Genomic DNA, 15,807 nt, shown 5'->3' with positions numbered 1-15,807 from the left:
GGAGGTAAACAAATGCAGTAAAGTGTTCCTTGCAAGCTCTTAGACTAAATATCTGTCAGACTGGATTCACCAGACCATTTCATGGATCAGTGGGCAAGGTTAAAAACCGTGATTAGGTCCGTCTATCAAATACCATAAGCAGTTACTGGAGGTCACCTATAATACATACAAATAATTTAATAACAATTATATGGAATGTTAAAACTGTCTTAATATGCCCAGTTTTGGCGTTCCATACAATTTAACCAAATAAATATCATCATGACATGGAATAGCCGAAACATGCATTAAATACATTGCCAAACTAGTATGCATCGTTACCATGGTTACAACAATTCCTTCACTCAAAGTGAAATATGAGTTATCTTCTGGTACTGGTATGTATTTCTAAAACGAAGAGATAGTTCTCGTATTGCACTGAACGGAGTGTGCTATGAATAAGCGATAAAAAAAACCCCCTCATTAATGTCATTGGTGTACCCTGTAACAAGTTGCGAAATTGCGAAATCTAGATATTGGCTATATTTTTATGAAATTTTTGGTTGACTAGCTTTTTCATAAGTTTTGGTTTATCAAGAATTTTGGCTTCAAATAATACTATATACACACAGTACATGTATAGTTTTGGCAAAGTAAATTGGTACCGTTAATGTTTTATTCAAATGTCATATTCCCCATCGGCAACGGATAATTTGAATTCTCCAAAAGATGAACGTTACAAGTTACTCGGATGAAATTGTACAATTTTAACTTAAAATGATACGTTTTTCATTCGGAAGCGTACAAAAGGCTTTAAGTCGGGAGCCCGTAGTTCTGTGGTTGTCGTTGGTTCATGTCCGTCATATTTGTTTTCGTAAGTCATTATGAATTCGGCCATTCTTTTTCTAGTTCGAATTGTTTCACATTTGTCATTTAGTGGCCTTTTATCGCCGTTTATACTGAACGGTTATTTTTCTCATTGTTGAAGGCCATAAGGTGGCCTATATTTGCTAACATCCACTTCATGTGCCTGATAACTATGTGTATAGTTGTCTCATTGACAATCATATCACATCTCCTCTTTTTAGGCTAAAGACTTCTGATGTTAACTTTGAATCGCGGAGTTCATAATGAGGACCACTTTGAATAATTCAAGACATCCATAATTCGAGTGCATGATTTCGAGTGCGGATATCCAGGGCCCAATCTCCGGCTTAATCTAACCAAACACTTGAACCTGTTATTTTGTTCTCCGTCTAGTGTTTAAAAAACAGGATACATTCGCTTCTAGTTGTAGTATTGTTTTGAATATATTCATGTATATAATTATATTTGGCACTGGGAGGAAAGAATACGATATCAAACTATGGTAACAGATATTCCTACATGGTATTGTGTGCAGAGGGGGCAGGGGCCCGGACCCCTAATGAAGCACATAACGTCCCCTAATGTGTGTTCTCTTCCTTTTTCAAAATTCTGGATCCGCATCTGGTGTGATCTAGCACATGAAAGATCCGATAGTCGTGTCGGTCTTGTAGACAGCAGGGTTCATATTATTATCAAACAAGCATGTCCTCCTAAATGTAATATTCCCAAATTAACATCATCATCGGTCATGCGTGGTATAGCCTTTGTCATGTGAATTTCACGTGAATTGAGTTAAGAATTGAATGCTTCTTTTGTAAATTCATTGGGATGTAAAAGCATTGACCGAAGAACATTTTGTATGAAGCGCGGAAGCATCCTAGCACACACACACCCGTACTATAAAATCAAATGGTAGCTCCATTAGATGTGAAATATAAAGAAGCTTCAAAGATATGTTATATGTTTATCTATTGTTGTTTTGTTCCTTCGGGTGATGTATCATTGCGACAATGTGTGAATAAAATTATTTGAGAAATTATGATTATCTTTTAATTAATTAAGCATGACTGTCAATTATGGCTAAAGGCTATGAAATGTCATTTCGATTTGAGTATTGCTACAAATTTGTCATATCATTGAGTATTATCTGTTTTCAATGTATTAAAACATTTTAATTATTGGTTGTGAATATAGAACATACAGACACATAGAGATAGATGTATTAGGCAGGTAGGAATCATAATTGTTACCGTTACTGTAAACCGAATCTTCCTCCAATGAAGGAATACCTCATTATGTAATGCTGAATTGTCCATTTGCATTGTTATTCATTGGGTTTGAATTTAAAAACAATTATTAAACGTGAATGTGATGTTCCCACATTGACGTCTTCACGACTTAACTGTTATTTTTAAATGATTTTACAAATAAATCATGACCCGTAACATTAGATGATTAGGGACCCATCCAGCACCCAGAAGCCTCCTTTGTCACATGATTCAAATAATATTCATTATATTAATTTTTGTCGAGCTTGCTACATTTTTGTCACAAAAGCGAGCCATACTGATCCTATAGATTCCGGTCTTGGTGTCGGCGGCGTCATCATTTAGAGTCAGTCTGTAGTTGAAGTTTTTAAGACATAAATAACTTTTATCAAACCTTCATCAATTTTATGAAATTTGGACAGACGCTTGTTTATGAATAAAATACAGTAGAGCTGACTCTTTAATATATACAATTATTAGCTTTTCGATAAACTTTAGTATATCCAAACGAAAATGTTTGTTCTGGGTTTAGCAATTGCATTATAGTATAGGCCCAAGACCACAATTAATTCCTCTATTAGTTCCTTATAACGTTTTGTCTCATAAAAAAAAATTACCGGTGTTTTTTGTCAAATCTTTTGTGTGTGTAATGTACAGTACAAGTCCAAAAATATATCCAAGTTTCAGAAAAATTGCATGTTTACATCTTACAAATTTAGCCAATACACATCCATACCCCTATGGACAAGTCAAGAGATGTTCCGAAAACTGTAAATATTACCTTTTTGCACCTGGCCTAATCACTCTTTCCATATCAAAATCAGTTAAAATAAAACATCTAAAAATTTATTTCAGCTCTCTTCTTTCATTTCCACCTTACAAAAACTAAGAGATGTTTAAGAAAGGGAAAGAAAATAAAGAAAGAAAAAAAACACTTTAATTAAAGGGAACTATATTCGTGAACAAACAAAGAAAAGTGGGGTCGTCCTACTTGTAAAACCTTAGAAGATGAAAATAACTTTCTCCTCTACTGACAAATTAATAATGTATTACGTATAAAACTTTTTAATGACATGGCAATAGATAATCCTATGTTTCCAAATCTGTCTGATACTGAAAAGCTAGTAGTCCTGCTAAATCCTTCAAATATAAACCAAGTGAAAAAAAACAGGTTCCTTTATAAAACAGTCTTTAGAGCTGAAGACAGGGGACTCTTAGTTATTTTTACTTGTATATATACAAGTCTAAATTGAAAACAACGTTCAAACCTATGATTGCGTTGGATAAAAACCGCAATTTTTATACGTGTGCATGCAAAACAAATTTCTTGGTAGAGGGGTCTAAATACAGCACAAACAACATTTTCCAAAAGACCAAGAAAGTGAAAAAGTATATTTTAACAAAACGCATTTGACTAGCAGGTCGAACAACTGATGTTCTTAAACCCTGCTGACTGCCATTGGCGATTGCCAAATAAACGGATCACCAGATGTAAAAATGGATCTTATTATTAATTTATTACCAAACAGAAAATAATAAACTTGCGGAAAAGATGGTATAGCGCAAACATGAGGTGCAAAAATTTGTACACCATATCCGGATTTCGACAATTAATGTCTCTTCAGTGATGTTAGGAATCGAAACGGTATTTGGAAGGCCATATAATTTACCTCAATTTAGGATAGACTCTTGAATTTTGAAAGAGTCGAAATAGGATGAACGGATCATATAAACCCGAAGTCAAATATAATACAAGCCCAAACGAAAAAATATAAACAAGTCTAAATTGAAAACAACGTTCAAACCTATGATTGCGTTGGATAAAAACCGCAATTTTTATACGTGTGCATGCAAAACAAATTTCTTGGTAGAGGGGTCTAAATACAGCACAAACAACATTTTCCAAAAGACCAAAAAATTGAAAAAGTATATTTTAACAAAACGCATTTGACTAGCAGGTCGAACAACTGATGTTCTTAAACCCTGCTGACTGCCATTGGCGATTGCCAAATAAACGGATCACCAGATGTAAAAATGGATCTTATTATTAATTTATTACCAAACAGAAAATAATAAACTTGCGGAAAAGATGGTATAGCGCAAACATGAGGTGCAAAAATTTGTACACCATATCCGGATTTCGACAATTAATGTCTCTTCAGTGATGTTAGGAATCGAAACGGTATTTGGAAGGCCATATAATTTACATCAATTTAGAATAGACTCTTGAATTTTGAAAGAGTCGAAATAGGATGAACGGATCATATAAACCCGAAGGCAAATATAATACAAGCCCAAACGAAAAAATATAAACAAGTCTAAATTGAAAACAACGTTCAAACCTATGATTGCGTTGGATAAAAACCGCAATTTTTATACGTGTGCATGCAAAACAAATTTCTTGGTAGTGGGGTCTAAATACAGCACAAACAACATTTTCCAAAAGACCAAAAAAGTGAAAAAGTATATTTTAACAAAACGCATTTGACTAGCAGGTCGAACAACTGATGTTCTTAAACCCTGCTGACTGCCATTGGCGATTGCCAAATAAACGGATCGCCAGATGTAAAAATGGATCTTATTATTAATTTATTACCAAACAGAAAATAATAAACTTGCGGAAAAGATGGTATAGCGCAAACATGAGGTGCAAAAATGTGTACACCATATCCGGATTTCGACAATTAATGTCTCTTCAGTGATGTTAGGAATCGAAACGGTATTTGGAAGGCCATATAATTTACCTCAATTTAGGATAGACTCTTGAATTTTGAAAGAGTCGAAATAGGATGAACGGATCATATAAACCCGAAGGCAAATATAATACAAGCCCAAACGAAAAAATATAAACAAGTCTAAATTGAAAACAACGTTCAACCTATGATTGCGTTGGATAAAAACCGCAATTTTTATACGTGTGCATGCAAAACAAATTTCTTGGTAGAGGGGTCTAAATACAGCACAAACAACATTTTCCAAAAGACCAAGAAAGTGAAAAAGTATATTTTAACAAAACGCATTTGACTAGCAGGTCGAACAACTGATGTTCTTAAACCCTGCTGACTGCCATTGGCGATTGCCAAATAAACGGATCACCAGATGTAAAAATGGATCTTATTATTAATTTATTACCAAACAGAAAATAATAAACTTGCGGAAAAGATGGTATAGCGCAAACATGAGGTGCAAAAATTTGTACACCATATCCGGATTTCGACAATTAATGTCTCTTCAGTGATGTTAGGAATCGAAACGGTATTTGGAAGGCCATATAATTTACCTCAATTTAGGATAGACTCTTGAATTTTGAAATTATATATGTGTGTGTGTGTGTGTAGTGTTCAACTCAGTTATTTTTTGTTGTTGTTACTTTTATTTATGTCACAAGTATAGTTTTACTTATATGACAATAAAGAATTATTAATTGTGGGCCAGTATAATACTAAGTATGGTCCGTACTCGTCCATATATCAATTTTCTAATTATATGTAAGAATAGAACTAACCAAATTAAAACACCAATGAACAAAACAATATGCTGGAGATTATTGGTTCAGCCTACTCGTATAGATTTTTTTTTATAGAAAATAGAACTTTGAGATAGTTTGATTGTTTATTTTCTTTTTGCAACAAAAAAGAGTGTACAACCTGGGAACAGTATATCTAACATATATGTTCCTGGTACAACATAGATATCGTATAAGTAATAAACAGATTTTAGTCTTGATTTTGTTTTTATGTTCCTAATACAGAGTCGTATCAAGAACACAAACTGGAAATACACGTTATTACTTGTAATAGGATGTATGGGTAGACGATTAAGTCACAGACACGCATAAGAACACAGGCTGCATGGCAATACAGTTTTCTAAATGTGATGATTGTGCTAGAGAATATAGTCAAGGTACTGACTAAAAGAGACACATGAGAACACATACATTGTACTGGCGAAAAATCTCATACATGTAATGTTTGTGCTATGGAATTTTCTCGAGATAGTAACTTAACTAGACACATGCGAAAACATACTGGAGATGAATCTCATGACTGTGATGTATGCGGTAAAGGGTTTAGTCGGCTTTTGAATTTACAGATTCACATGAGAACACATAAAGGTGATAAACCTCATGACTGTGATGTATGCGGTAAATGTTTTAGTCATCATAGTAATTTACAGAGACACATGAGAACACATACAGGTGAAAATTATCATGACTGCGATGCATGTGGCAAACGGTTTAGTCGGCTTGATACATTACAAATTCACATGAGAACACATACAGGTGAAAAACCTCATGACTGTGATGTATGTGGCAAAGAGTTTAGTCATCGTAGTAGTTTACAGAGACATAGGAGAACACATACAAGCGATTTACCTTATGACTGTGATGTATGTTGTACAGGGTTAGGTCCTCATTGTAATGTAAAAAGACACATGAAATCACATACTGGCGTAAAATCTCATACATGTGATGTTTGCGGTATGGAGTTTTCTCAAGGTAGTTACTTAAAGAAACACATGAAAATACATACTGGAGACGAATCTCATGACTGTGATGTATGCGGTAAAGGATTTAGTCAACCTGCTAGTTTACAGAGACATATGCAAATACACACAGGTGATAAACCTCATGAGTGTGATGTATGTGGTAAAGGGTTTATTCAGCGAAATACTTTACAGAGACACACGAGAATACATACAGGCGATAAACCTCAAGATTGTGATGTATGTGGAAAACGGTTCAACCGACTTCGTAGTTTACATAGTCACATGAGGACACATACCGGTGACAAACCTCATGACTGTGGTGTATGTGGTAAACGGTTTAGTCAGCTTGGTAATTTACAGAGCCACATGAGAACACATACAGGTGATAAACCTCATGACTGTGATCTAGTGGCAAAGGGTTTAGTCATCTTAGTTGTTTACAGAGACATATGAGAACACATACAGGCGATTAACCCTTTGACTGTGATGTATGTTGTACATGCAGGGTTTGGGCAGAATGTTAAGAGACAGATGAGAACACAACCTTATACCTGTGATTTATGTGGCACATGAAATCACATACTGGCGAAAAATCTCATACATGTGATTTTTTTGCTATGGAATTTTCTCGAGGTAGTAACTTAAAGAGACATATGAGAAAACATACTGGAGATGAATCTCATGACTGTGATGTATGCGGTAAATGTTTTAGTCATCATAGTAATTTACAGAGACACATGAGAACACATACAGGTGAAAATTATCATGACTGCGATGCATGTGGCAAACGGTTTAGTCGGCTTGATACATTACAAATTCACATGAGAACACATACAGGTGAAAAACCTCATGACTGTGATGTATGTGGCAAAGAGTTTAGTCATCGTAGTAGTTTACAGAGACATAGGAGAACACATACAAGCGATTTACCTTATGACTGTGATGTATGTTGTACAGGGTTAGGTCCTCATTGTAATGTAAAAAGACACATGAAATCACATACTGGCGTAAAATCTCATACATGTGATGTTTGCGGTATGGAGTTTTCTCAAGGTAGTTACTTAAAGAAACACATGAAAATACATACTGGAGACGAATCTCATGACTGTGATGTATGCGGTAAAGGATTTAGTCAACCTGCTAGTTTACAGAGACATATGCAAATACACACAGGTGATAAACCTCATGAGTGTGATGTATGTGGTAAAGGGTTTATTCAGCGAAATACTTTACAGAGACACACGAGAATACATACAGGCGATAAACCTCAAGATTGTGATGTATGTGGAAAACGGTTCAACCGACTTCGTAGTTTACATAGTCACATGAGGACACATACCGGTGACAAACCTCATGACTGTGGTGTATGTGGTAAACGGTTTAGTCAGCTTGGTAATTTACAGAGCCACATGAGAACACATACAGGTGATAAACCTCATGACTGTGATCTAGTGGCAAAGGGTTTAGTCATCTTAGTTGTTTACAGAGACATATGAGAACACATACAGGCGATTAACCCTTTGACTGTGATGTATGTTGTACATGCAGGGTTTGGGCAGAATGTTAAGAGACAGATGAGAACACAACCTTATACCTGTGATTTATGTGGCACATGAAATCACATACTAGCGAAAAATCTCATACATGTGATTTTTTTGCTATGGAATTTTCTCGAGGTAGTAACTTAAAGAGACATATGAGAAAACATACTGGAGATGAATCTCATGACTGTGATGTATGCGGTAAATGTTTTAGTCATCATAGTAATTTACAGAGACACATGAGAACACATACAGGTGAAAATTATCATGACTGCGATGCATGTGGCAAACGGTTTAGTCGGCTTGATACATTACAAATTCACATGAGAACACATACAGGTAAAAAACCTCATGACTGTGATGTATGTGGCAAAGAGTTTAGTCATCGTAGTAGTTTACAGAGACATAGGAGAACACATACAAGCGATTTACCTTATGACTGTGATGTATGTTGTACAGGGTTAGGTCCTCATTGTAATGTAAAAAGACACATGAAATCACATACTGGCGTAAAATCTCATACATGTGATGTTTGCGGTATGGAGTTTTCTCAAGGTAGTTACTTAAAGAAACACATGAAAATACATACTGGAGACGAATCTCATGACTGTGATGTATGCGGTAAAGGATTTAGTCAACCTGCTAGTTTACAGAGACATATGCAAATACACACAGGTGATAAACCTCATGAGTGTGATGTATGTGGTAAAGGGTTTATTCAGCGAAATACTTTACAGAGACACACGAGAATACATACAGGCGATAAACCTCAAGATTGTGATGTATGTGGAAAACGGTTCAACCGACTTCGTAGTTTACATAGTCACATGAGGACACATACCGGTGACAAACCTCATGACTGTGGTGTATGTGGTAAACGGTTTAGTCAGCTTGGTAATTTACAGAGCCACATGAGAACACATACAGGTGATAAACCTCATGACTGTGATCTAGTGGCAAAGGGTTTAGTCATCTTAGTTGTTTACAGAGACATATGAGAACACATACAGGCGATTAACCCTTTGACTGTGATGTATGTTGTACATGCAGGGTTTGGGCAGAATGTTAAGAGACAGATGAGAACACAACCTTATACCTGTGATTTATGTGGCACATGAAATCACATACTGGCGAAAAATCTCATACATGTGATTTTTTTGCTATGGAATTTTCTCGAGGTAGTAACTTAAAGAGACATATGAGAAAACATACTGGAGATGAATCTCATGACTGTGATGTATGCGGTAAATGTTTTAGTCATCATAGTAATTTACAGAGACACATGAGAACACATACAGGTGAAAATTATCATGACTGCGATGCATGTGGCAAACGGTTTAGTCGGCTTGATACATTACAAATTCACATGAGAACACATACAGGTGAAAAACCTCATGACTGTGATGTATGTGGCAAAGAGTTTAGTCATCGTAGTAGTTTACAGAGACATAGGAGAACACATACAAGCGATTTACCTTATGACTGTGATGTATGTTGTACAGGGTTAGGTCCTCATTGTAATGTAAAAAGACACATGAAATCACATACTGGCGTAAAATCTCATACATGTGATGTTTGCGGTATGGAGTTTTCTCAAGGTAGTTACTTAAAGAAACACATGAAAATACATACTGGAGACGAATCTCATGACTGTGATGTATGCGGTAAAGGATTTAGTCAACCTGCTAGTTTACAGAGACATATGCAAATACACACAGGTGATAAACCTCATGAGTGTGATGTATGTGGTAAAGGGTTTATTCAGCGAAATACTTTACAGAGACACACGAGAATACATACAGGCGATAAACCTCAAGATTGTGATGTATGTGGAAAACGGTTCAACCGACTTCGTAGTTTACATAGTCACATGAGGACACATACCGGTGACAAACCTCATGACTGTGGTGTATGTGGTAAACGGTTTAGTCAGCTTGGTAATTTACAGAGCCACATGAGAACACATACAGGTGATAAACCTCATGACTGTGATCTAGTGGCAAAGGGTTTAGTCATCTTAGTTGTTTACAGAGACATATGAGAACACATACAGGCGATTAACCCTTTGACTGTGATGTATGTTGTACATGCAGGGTTTGGGCAGAATGTTAAGAGACAGATGAGAACACAACCTTATACCTGTGATTTATGTGGCACATGAAATCACATACTGGCGAAAAATCTCATACATGTGATTTTTTTGCTATGGAATTTTCTCGAGGTAGTAACTTAAAGAGACATATGAGAAAACATACTGGAGATGAATCTCATGACTGTGATGTATGCGGTAAATGTTTTAGTCATCATAGTAATTTACAGAGACACATGAGAACACATACAGGTGAAAATTATCATGACTGCGATGCATGTGGCAAACGGTTTAGTCGGCTTGATACATTACAAATTCACATGAGAACACATACAGGTGAAAAACCTCATGACTGTGATGTATGTGGCAAAGAGTTTAGTCATCGTAGTAGTTTACAGAGACATAGGAGAACACATACAAGCGATTTACCTTATGACTGTGATGTATGTTGTACAGGGTTAGGTCCTCATTGTAATGTAAAAAGACACATGAAATCACATACTGGCGTAAAATCTCATACATGTGATGTTTGCGGTATGGAGTTTTCTCAAGGTAGTTACTTAAAGAAACACATGAAAATACATACTGGAGACGAATCTCATGACTGTGATGTATGCGGTAAAGGATTTAGTCAACCTGCTAGTTTACAGAGACATATGCAAATACACACAGGTGATAAACCTCATGAGTGTGATGTATGTGGTAAAGGGTTTATTCAGCGAAATACTTTACAGAGACACACGAGAATACATACAGGCGATAAACCTCAAGATTGTGATGTATGTGGAAAACGGTTCAACCGACTTCGTAGTTTACATAGTCACATGAGGACACATACCGGTGACAAACCTCATGACTGTGGTGTATGTGGTAAACGGTTTAGTCAGCTTGGTAATTTACAGAGCCACATGAGAACACATACAGTTGATAAACCTCATGACTGTGATGCATGTGGCAAAGGGTTTAGTCATCTTAGTTGTTTACAGAGACATATGAGAACACATACAGGCGATTAACCCTTTGACTGTGATGTATGTTGTACATGCAGGGTTTGGGCAGAATGTTAAGAGACAGATGAGAACACAACCTTATACCTGTGATTTATGTGGCACATGAAATCACATACTGGCGAAAAATCTCATACATGTGATTTTTTTGCTATGGAATTTTCTCGAGGTAGTAACTTAAAGAGACATATGAGAAAACATACTGGAGATGAATCTCATGACTGTGATGTATGCGGTAAAAGGTTTAGTCATGATGCTAGTTTACAGAGACACATTGGAATACTTACTGGAGATGACTGTGATGTATGCGGTAAAAGGTTTAGTCATGATGCTAGTTTACAGAGACACATTGGAATACTTACTGGGGATAAAACTCATAAACGATTTTGGATTTAAAATATAATTCATTTTATTGTCAGAAATATTTTATATTGAGTTTTGAAATCATTAAGAAAGACATTGGCGGATCCAGGGGAAAAAGAGGGTCAATGCATTTGAAATGGGGACCTATAGTTGGAACCCCCCCCCTCCTTTAAAAATGGCTGGATCCGCCTATGAAAGACGAGTCTTTAATCATTATTCATTTTACATAATAAAAAGAAATGGGATTCATCATCCAGAACTTTTCTCTTGTTCATTGTGTTACAAAGTTTAAATTCATCCATAAGTGCTATTAATTATATATCTTATTGTCCATGCGCCTCTCAATAGACCACTTTTGAGTTCGTTGCATTTCCGTTAAAAACTATGTCATTAATGCGTTAATGGCATTGCCACTTCCTTCCGATGTTAAGCAAAGCGGGTGAAAAAATATGATACTATATTGCACGAATTATTCTGCAAATTAAATCATTACAATTGATAACTGCATGCTGTCATTAGGGAATTATGATTTTGTACAGGCTCTACGTAACAAACATTATTTCTAGATTAGCCTGCATAATGACGGCGACAAAGATGCTTGATGAGCTTTAATAGTGCAGGAATACAAGCGGTCTCCTCTATCTAGTAAATGAAGTCATAAAGAATAATTGACGAACTTTTCCGGTGAAGCACATAACTCGAAAGTGGTCTATTGGCTAAAGGACAAAAACGAAGTTGCGACTGTACATGCGTTTCAAAGTGGGACTCATCAACTTGGTACGCAGAAAATCTGGAAGATTCTGTGATGTGTTCACGTTTAGGCGGCTATGTTTAAAACGGAATTATGCTGTTCTTTTTTTGATAATGAATCGATAGTCGACCTCTTATAGGAATTATTGCCCTTAGCCGACGATTTTTTTTTCAGTCGACACCTTATTATTGCTCCTTCAAAAAAATTATTTTCGAATGTTTTGCATTTTTGTCTATTATCTTAAAAACTGTTATAGATATATCAACTTTATTAAAAGGGAAAAGTTATCACTAGGATAAGATCTACAAATACGTCAACATCCCTGAAATAGAGTTATACGGTCACTTATCTCCCTTTCAGATGATTTTTACAAAAAAAGTGGCTTTTGTTGAAGCAATACAGGCTTGTAAGGGACTCTAGTTGTGCTAAAAATATTGGCAGAAGGGACTAACAGAGAACACATACATGACATACTTGTGACAAACATCATAAATATGATGTATTAGCTGAAAGTTGTGATAGAAGACATGTATTTTAAAAGAGATACAGTTACGCATGAGAACATATACTGGAAATAATTATCAGCCTTTTTGGATGTGTTTTATTTAGTATGAGATTCTATAATAATGGAAACTGGCAGATACATGTGAACATATACCGTGAGGTTTTAATCATGGGCTAAACATTATTTAAAATAATAACCCATACACATAAAAAAAAGCATACTAGAGAAACTCTTCGAATTGGATGTACTAACATGAAGTAGCTGTTATCTGCTATTTGATCGGGTTGTCTCTTTGACATATTCCCCATTTCCATTCTCAATTCTATTGTTGTTGGTTTTTTTTAGAATCTTACATTTCAGAAACACTCTGGTGTTGTTTAACCGTTTTATATATACAGATATGTTATTTGGGAAATGCTTTCAAATTTGTTATGTATAGAGTCATATACCAACACGTCAATGTTACATGAAAATTTGAATAATTATATGTTATTTCTTCGATTACTTGGATCCTTTCCAGTCCATATGCTGTCATGCGTTTTATCAATAATAAAATCATATATTCAAATAACAAAATGATGTTGATGTGTTTAATCATGATACTTGACGAGATACAAATACCTTAAGTTGTCTTGATGTGTTTAAGCATAATACTTGACGAAATACCTTTTAAAGTTGTGATGATATGTTTGATTATGACACTTGACGAGATACCGTAAGTTGTGTTGATATGTTAAATCATGATACTTGACTAGGTACAATGTACCTTGAGTTGTGTTTATGTGTTTTATTCTGACACTTGACGAGATACCGTAAGTTGTATTGATGTGTTTAATAATGACCCTTGACGAGATAAGTTATGCATTGATCCGTTCTAGAACTGATTCAACTACAATTTCAAACAGGGGAAGATAACTTCCAATACAAAAATGTTTACATTGTAAATTCCAATTACGTTGTAATGGCAATCTTTGCCATCAAGGTTCAGAAGCACTTCGATTACGAATGCATGGTTGACTGATTGATTTTTGGAGTTAAACGCCACTTTCGTTACTCGTGGCTATATCGTGGTGGCCAAGATTTGTTGGTGGGGGAAGACAGAGTTCCTAGAGAGAGACACAAATATTTGGCGGGAAAACTGGCTATCATAATAGAAATGAAAGGATATGGGTTGTCTATCATATGATATCCATGACACACAATCAGTATGGACACAGTAAAAGACACAAAAAAGAAAGGAACAGCGCTTTTATTTATGTTCTTAAACTCAAAGTTACAGTGAGGCCTTAAACATGTTGCAAGTAAATAATACACCGCGGCGATGTTTTTGAGCTTATTTTTTTGCAAATTTGGGACAAACGAAATATTTCAAAATCTGCTTTTATTAAAAATTGAACCAAAAAAAGTCGTATGTTTTTGTCTAAATCGTAGATACCCTTTACGGATCACTTCAAAAGTTCTATATAGGATAAAAAAAAACTTAATTTACATAGATTTTTTCCAAAACTCACCACTTTGTTACATAAGGGAGCTACCATTTCATGTTAAGGGGGTGTACTATCATAAAGGGTGTTTCCTTACTTGTTTGTATAGTTGCTGACTGTCCAGTGGCAAATAGTTTACGCATGTTCAGGACGAGAATAAATTACATTATGAAAACACATACTACAAGAAAGTCCAGTAATAGGGGTCGTCCATAATGGAAATTTGGACTTCCAATGGTAAATTGGATATGCACGGAATTTTAGACAATATAAGGGTCCCTAATTTGCAGAGAGCCTTGTACTCTCTTTACATCCTACTTTGTCAATGGTTTTACTGACGATCGGAAGAAGACTAACAGTGATCATATTTATATTCCCTAATCACTCTTGTGGTTCCTTAACATGAATATAGATTAACTGGTATAGACATATCATATTTATATTCCCTAGTAACCCTTGTGGTTCCTTAACATGAATATAGATTAACTGGTATAGACATATCATATTTATTTTCCCTAGTAACCCTTGTGGTTCCTTAATATGAATATAGATTAACTGGTATAGACATAAGCGATAAAACAGATATAAGAAGATGTGGTATGAGTGCCAATGAGACAACTCTCCATCCAAGTCACAATTTGTAAAAGTAAACCATCATAGGTCAAAGTACGGACTTCAACACGGAGCCTTGGTTCACACCGGACATCGAACTATAAAGGGTCATGAAAATGCCTAGAGTAAAACCATTCAAACGGGAAAACAATCGGTCTAATTTGTATAAAAAAACAAGAAACGAGAACCACTTATGAACCACATCAACAAAAGACAACTACTGAACATCATGTTCCTGGCTTAAGACAGGTGTAAAGAAATGCAGCGGGTTTAAACGTTTTTATAGGTACCAACCTTCATCCTTACCTGAAACAATAGTGTAACATCACAACATAGGAAGACACATATTCCCCATTTCCATTCTCAATTTTACATTATAAAATATCAATTAAAATGGCTTAACTCAATCAAAAGACAAATATACACAATTGAACATACACTGAAAATGAATTAAAATGATTTAAAAAGCATTTTAGCATGCATCTGTTAAGCATGTAATTCCATGAAGAGTGTTTCTTTAACAAGGACTGATTAATTGGTTGTATAGTTGTCCAGTGGCAAAAAAGTTTACGCATGTTCAGGACGAAAACAAATTACATTGTAACAATACATACAATCGGAAGTCCAGTAATAGGTATACATATGGCCTATTTTTCTCTTTTCTTTATATTTTACCACCCAATTATTTCCTTTTCTTAAATTGTTTTGGCGCATTTTTTCTTTATTTTTTTTAGCTATTTATTCTACACTGTTTGCCCAGTATTTTCTGTTCTGCAAACCCCATCCAGACCCCCACTATACATGATTAGGATCGAACTTTTAGGGATCTGTCCTTATGTATCTCCAGGGGGCT

The 15,807-nt window shown here is 35.4% G+C and overlaps 1 protein-coding gene across 1 annotated transcript in view; it reads left to right on the top strand.

Moving 5' to 3' along the window:
* Window positions 1–12,204, top strand: part of LOC127732472 (zinc finger protein 836-like) — a 29,665-nt gene extending 17,461 nt beyond the window's left edge. The window contains exons 4-5 of the mRNA XM_052241510.1: window positions 8,797–8,925; window positions 12,169–12,204. Coding sequence (XP_052097470.1) covers window positions 8,797–8,925; window positions 12,169–12,204 — 165 coding nt within the window. The remainder of the gene's footprint in view (window positions 1–8,796; window positions 8,926–12,168) is intronic.
* Window positions 12,205–15,807: the final 3,603 nt, after the last annotated feature.

This window comes from Mytilus californianus, unplaced genomic scaffold (assembly GCF_021869535.1).
Source record: "Mytilus californianus isolate M0D057914Y unplaced genomic scaffold, xbMytCali1.0.p SCAF_25, whole genome shotgun sequence".
In the NCBI taxonomy this organism is placed as follows: Eukaryota; Metazoa; Mollusca; class Bivalvia; order Mytilida; family Mytilidae; genus Mytilus; species Mytilus californianus.
The sequence above is the reverse complement of the archived record's forward strand: the minus strand, read 5'-3'. Positions and strand labels throughout refer to the sequence as shown.